Source organism: Primulina eburnea, chromosome 14 (genome assembly GCF_022965805.1).
Source record: "Primulina eburnea isolate SZY01 chromosome 14, ASM2296580v1, whole genome shotgun sequence".
Taxonomy (NCBI): Eukaryota; Viridiplantae; Streptophyta; class Magnoliopsida; order Lamiales; family Gesneriaceae; genus Primulina; species Primulina eburnea.
In genome coordinates this window covers 25,016,949-25,023,185 of record NC_133114.1, presented here as the reverse complement: position 1 = coordinate 25,023,185, position 6,237 = coordinate 25,016,949, and the positions used below count along the sequence as shown (strand labels likewise).

The window sequence follows — 6,237 nt, the reverse complement described above, 5'->3', positions numbered from 1 at the left end:
TAATAACATTATTTTTAAATATATTTATTATTTGAAATTATTTCATCTTATTTTACGAGTATATTTATTTAAAAATTTAGTATGTTTATGCAGCAAGCGCCAAAACGAGAAAATTTTTGTTCAAAAATTAATATATATATTTTTCGCATTCAAATGTATGAACTACAAGTCTATTTATTTAAAAATTGAGTAGGTTTTTTATGAGACGGTCTCACGAATCTTTATCTATACGATACCCCGCCCTACCGATATTCATAATAAAAAATAATAATCTTAGCATAAAAAGTTATATTTTTTTATGGATGATCCAAATAAGATATCCGTCTCACAAAATACGACTGGTGAAACGTCTCACACAAGTTTTTGCATTAAAAATTTAAGTATGTTTATGCAGCAAGTCTCACACAAGTTTTTACCTTAAAATTTTTAGTATGTTTATGCAGCAAGCGCAAAAATTAGAAAAATTTTGTTCGAAAAATTAATATATATTTTTTGCGTTCAAATGTATGAACACTGTCTTCTGTCTTGCATAGGTGCCTGTTATAACACAACCTTAAGAGACTAATGCAGATGCTCTAAGAAACAAGAGACAACAAACGTTTCTTAAAATGAAGGTCAAAGAGAAAATAAGCCGGAACCTGAAATTTTCATCAATAATATAAATATAACGTCGACCCTAATTAATTCATCATTAAATTACAACCAAACAGTTAGTTTGATCCTACATAATCTTTAGATATCCAACAAAACATGGAGCATTAGGGAGATTGAGAAAACAATACAAACAAATAAAGTGATCGGAACTTGCACACCACCACTATACACTATGCTCACTATTGCCCTCTCTTGGCCTTCTCCTACGTCCTGACCGTCCCAAGATTACCACGGCGACGTAGACGACTAGCCCATGTCATACGGTTCCTCCCAGAAACTTCACTTTCATCAATACGGTTGCCGTCTTGATCCAATTCGTGGAAAGAAGCAACGTGGTTTCCATGACTCGATCTTGGAGTGTGGCTTGAGCCTCGATCATTCTGTCTCGTTTCAGGATCAAACACCTGCAGAAACATCATCACAGACATCAACCTCCTGTCAAATTCATTTTCTAATTCCTCGTTGGCTCCAAGGCATCCGCATCACCATCAGAACCCAAACCAAAATGGCTTCGTTCAATTACGTAATCGCCAAAAAACAGTTCCCTTGGATTCGACGAACTTAGACCATCTCCAACCCACTGCACTACATTCTGCAATATATTCTGCACTACAATAGTATAACACTAAATTCATCTTCAACCTATCTACACTACATTCTACATTAAAAAAGAATATTCTCAGAATATTCTTATAATATTAATTTTAATTCAATAATAACTATTTATAATTCCATTACACAATTATACATAATAAATATAATTATATTATTTCATTATTTATTAGAAAATCGATTAATTATTTTATATAAATAAAATAATTATTTAATGATAGAAATATGTATTTCAATATAATCATTGAAAACGATATAAATATTTATTTTGACGATATCGAGACAACTTTGGATCTTATTTTGGCGATATTAGAGGATCAGGATTTGGTTTACCAGATTACTAAATATCATTTAATAAATTTTATTGTTTGTATCATAATTTTGTTGTTTGTTTGTTGTTGTTTTTAAAATTATTTCGTATTATGTTGTAAAATGTATCATTTTAATGTACTAGTAATATAATTTGGTTGTTTATTAAATTAATTTAATATCTATTTAATTTTTTAAAAAAAGTTTTAAAAAAATTTAAATTAATATTTAAGTTTCAAGAAAAAATTATTTTAAAAATTTTAAAAATAAAAATATTAATTATATAATTAATATATAATAAAATATTAAATCTTTATAATTATTTAAAAACAAATAAAAAAATTAAAAAAATAAATAAAAGAGATGTGGCGCTAGAGATGGCAATGGGTAGGGTATGGGTCGGATTTGATACATCCATACCCATACCCATTTATTAAATTCATCCCCATACCCATCCCCATACCCATCGAGTATTGAATTTCATCCTCGTCCCCATACCCATCGGATTATCGGATACCCATACCCTACCCAAATATCCTATTATCATATACAATGAATTTTTTCAAATTTAAATTGTTTCAGTGAAGTTATGAATATTTAAAAAATTATTTAAATGAACAATAAGAAAAATTATTATTGATAAAAATTTGCAAAGTAAAATTTATAAAAAAAATAACAAAATATTAAAAATATTTTATATTAGTGAAACGTAAAAGTGAAAGTGAAAGGGAAGAGAAAAGAAAAAGTATCGATTTACTTGGATTTGAGAAAATGAATCTTTAATATAAATAAATATAATTACTATACACACACACACACACACATATATATATTAATTTAAACGGGTATTCGGGTAGGGCGTGGGTCGGATTATATCAAACCCGCCTCCATACCCAAACCCGAAAATCCCCATACCCGATTACCCAATTATTTAATCGGGTCTACAAATCCCTCCATACCCTCTTTTATTCGGGTCGGGTATCGGATCCTCCAACGGGTTCGGAGGAAATTGCCATCCCTATGTGGCGCAAACTTTGTGGAGCAACTCCATTGTAGAGCAAGGGTTGGAGTTGCTCTTATGGTGCCAGTCACATCTTCCCTCTCTCGCTCCTGCTCTAGATTTCTCCACTTCTGTTCTAGAGTAGGATCCACTTCATGCGGCTTAGCAAAAGGGTGCTCAGTCCTCACATGTTTCTGCAGCTCTTTGTATGTTCCAATAAATGAGCAGTTATCCTGGTTGCAAATTCGTTTCTCTGCGTTGAGATGGTCTCGTGCTGGCTCCACAACCGTCCAACCCTTCACTTGACCCCTACAAAGGGGACATGTGAGCTCTGTAACTTTATCATTAACCACCAACCTACCAGACAATGGATCCATTGCTTCAGTAGACGCATCATAAATTGGTGTGTTGTTAGATGACATTACTTTTGTGTCTGCCTTCTTGTACTGGTCCAGGCAGTTCGAATGGAGGAAGCTGGTTCCACACATGTAGGGACGACAGCCTTTATCATAAGAGGAACAGAGGAGAAGAACAGCATTATGAGGACGCTCCATGCATATTGAACAAGTAGAATCTTCCCAATCTTGGATGAATATTTTCGAGCAATTATTTTGCTCGTCGCTATGGGGAATGCTGGACGACGGTAAGTGGTATGGTGTTGGTCTGTACAGCCGAGATGTGATCCCGTGTCTTCCCCTGCCGCCTTTTGCCATTCCTTAAATAAATTAGCAAAGCGATGTTAGAATCTTAAAAGGACGAGTAATTTCACTTGAGCAAAAAGACTTCCCAATATAGCAAACAATGAGATTCATCTAGTCGGAGTGGAGAGTTCATTTACTCCAGAAAATTGCAAAACATTAGGGCAGAATTTAACAAAAGATAGAACTTGGCACAGCATACAACAATTATCGAACAAACATATGTAGCACGTGGCTTCTCTCAAGAGATTTCTAAACTAAGTGCAAGATGAAATGAACATGGTAGAATACTTCCCTTTTTATGCCTATAAAAGTAGCCCAAAGCATTAAGTTAAGCATTAAATCCCGACCATTTAATTCTGCACTAGATCTGAGACTTCAAAAGTTTATGACTCAAAAACTGTTTAACGACTTATAAAAAACATTACAACTAGCATAATATGAATGTTACAAAACAGCCAGTAACCAAGATATAATCACCCATCATAAAAAAAAAAAAAAAAAAAAAAGGGACAGCCAAATGTTTCCTATCTGTTGCATTGTATCAGAGGGGGCAAAAAATAAATAATAAAATCTCTAAGTATCGACAATGGTATCTCGAGGTTGTATTTAATAAACAAGTAGATAAGATAAATCATCTATAGAAAAGTTCCAAAGAATCAGTGGAGTTAGAACAAAGTTCTTCATTCACCAGAGAGTAATGAGAAAAATAGAAAATATTAAGCAGAAAACACTTGTTTTGCAGCATCTACAACTCAGTCCGAAATATTCAACAAGATATCAGTTATACTTCGAGAATTCTTAAATTATCACCCGGTAAAAAAAAAAAAAAAAAAAAAAAAAACTTATCTCTACCATCCGACACATAAATACAAGAAACCCTCCTAAAAGTTACAAACTAGCAAGACAAATTCACACATTGACGTAAACATAAATTCAACATTTGTAAAGTATATCATCAAAGATTAAAATTACAGTAAGAGGGTCCACGCAAATATACTGATTTACATGCAGACACCAGATATTCTGTCAATCAGATTAAAGTCGAGAAGGAGGTCGACTTAAGCACACAAAAAAAAATCAGAAAACTTTCAAAAAATGAATGAACAAAGTCACGAAGCTCGAGCAGTGAAAAAGCACAAAAAATCCAATCTTCACAAAAACCTACCACGACAAAAGCTCATCTAAGAACCCTAAATCTACCATGTCCGCGTGGAACACAAAATTGATTATGCTAGGTGATTAATGTTAAAATAATTAAACATACAGAATCCATTATCATACCAGAAAAGGAGAAGCGAGAATTTGTAGTTGACAGAATTTACGGATACGAAACAGAAAATTCGAGTTTTAAATAAGGAAAATCTATATGTAATCGAGGGAATTTTCAACCAAAGGGCGGGCATTTCTAAACTTTTCAGAGGTGCCATGGATTTCTTCCTTCTTCTTTCTTGGGCCCTTGAGATCGAGAAGTGGCCCCCACTTCTAACAAGTCCCGGGAGTGGGCCTCCAACTCCACCATTGAATTAAACCTTGACAATTTCAAAACTTAAACCTTTAAATTATAAGGTTTTAATTATATCTGTAGAGGGTTGTTAGACCATCTCCAACCCACTGCACTACATTCTGCACTATATTCTGCACTACAATAGTGTAATACTAAATTCATCTCCAACCTATCTACACTACATTCTACACTAAAAAAGAATATTCTCAGAATATTCTTATAATATTAATTTTAATTCAATAATAACTATTTATAATTTCATTACACAATTATACATAATAAATGAATTATATTATTTCATTATTTATTAGAAAATCGATTAAAAAAAATAGAATTATACAATCTATTTAATTTTTAAAAAATTTTAAAAAAATTTAAATTATTATTTATGTTTCAAGAATAAATTATTTTAAAAATTTAAAAATAAAAATATTAATTATATAATTAATATATAATAGAATATTAAATATTTATAATTATTAAAAAACAAAAAAAAATAAAATAGATGTGGCGCAGCACTTGTAGAGTTGCTTTTAGAGCAACTCTAGTCCAGCACCATTTTTGGTGCTGGATTGGAGTGAAAATCCTTGCTCCACAATGGAGCAACTCCATTGTGGAGCAAGGATTGGAGATGGTCTTACCCTGCACCCAAGGGTGCAGGGTAACAGCTGGCGCCCACATGTGCATTTTTTTTTTTTTTTAAACAACGTTTAGCGACGGGTTTTCAGATTCAGTCGCTAATAGCGACGGACTATCACAAACCGTCGCTAAACGTCTAATTTTAAAACAAAAAGCTGGACAGAGGGAAACAGAGGGACATTCATAAAATCGATTCTCCCGTCCAACCTACCGCCCACAACACAAAAAAGTTTGAGAGAAACACAACACAGAAAAGTGAGTTTCAACTGAAGGCAAATCTGGAGATCTCGTGCAAGGTTTTTCCGTGCGCCTCAAATCTGAAGGTAACTCGATGTTGTCGGAAAATTTCACACTCTCGGTAGAATTTGTGCGTGAATTTGTTAGAAAACCTCGGGTATAAAAATATGTGTGTGAATGTAAATCGAAGTTGTTAGAAATAAAAATTTGGTTCAATGTATGTGTGAATGTAAGTGCGGCTCCAATAAAAAAATTTTCGTGCGCCTCAAAAGCACAGTTTGCTTGAAACCTCACAATTTTATGAATAAAAAGGAATTTAAAAGCTCGAGTTTCTCTCAAACTTTTCTGTGTTGTGGGGCAGTAGGTTGGACGGGAGAATCGATTTTGTGAACGCCTCTCTGTCCCCGTCTGTCCGGTTTTTTTTTAAAAAAATTAGACGTCTAGCGACGGTTTGATAAAATCCGTCGCTATTGGCGACGGATTATTAAAAACTGTTGCTAAACGTTGTTTTAAAAAAAAAAATGCACATGTGGGCGACAGCTGTGCGCCAGCTCAGCTGTCGCCCACGGTTACCCTGCACC

General features: G+C 33.4%; 1 protein-coding gene across 3 annotated transcripts; it reads right to left on the bottom strand.

Annotated features, from left to right (window-relative positions):
- Nucleotides 1–2,395: 2,395 nt before the first annotated feature.
- Nucleotides 2,396–4,813, bottom strand: LOC140813039 (uncharacterized). 3 transcript variants are annotated; one of them, XM_073171449.1, is made up of 2 exons: nt 4,688–4,789; nt 2,396–3,290 (listed from the first exon to the last, which is right to left on the bottom strand). In XM_073171449.1, the coding sequence occupies exons 1-2, from the start codon at nt 4,701–4,703 to the stop codon at nt 2,503–2,505; spliced, it is 804 nt and encodes a 267-aa protein (XP_073027550.1). In that variant the 5' UTR covers nt 4,704–4,789; the 3' UTR covers nt 2,396–2,502. The 3 variants fall into 3 exon arrangements, with proteins under 3 accessions (XP_073027550.1, XP_073027549.1, XP_073027551.1); XM_073171448.1 differs by lacking the exon at nt 4,688–4,789 and adding an exon at nt 4,442–4,516; XM_073171450.1 differs by having other exon boundaries at nt 2,402–3,290; nt 4,558–4,813.
- Between the last annotated feature and the right edge of the window lie 1,424 nt (nt 4,814–6,237).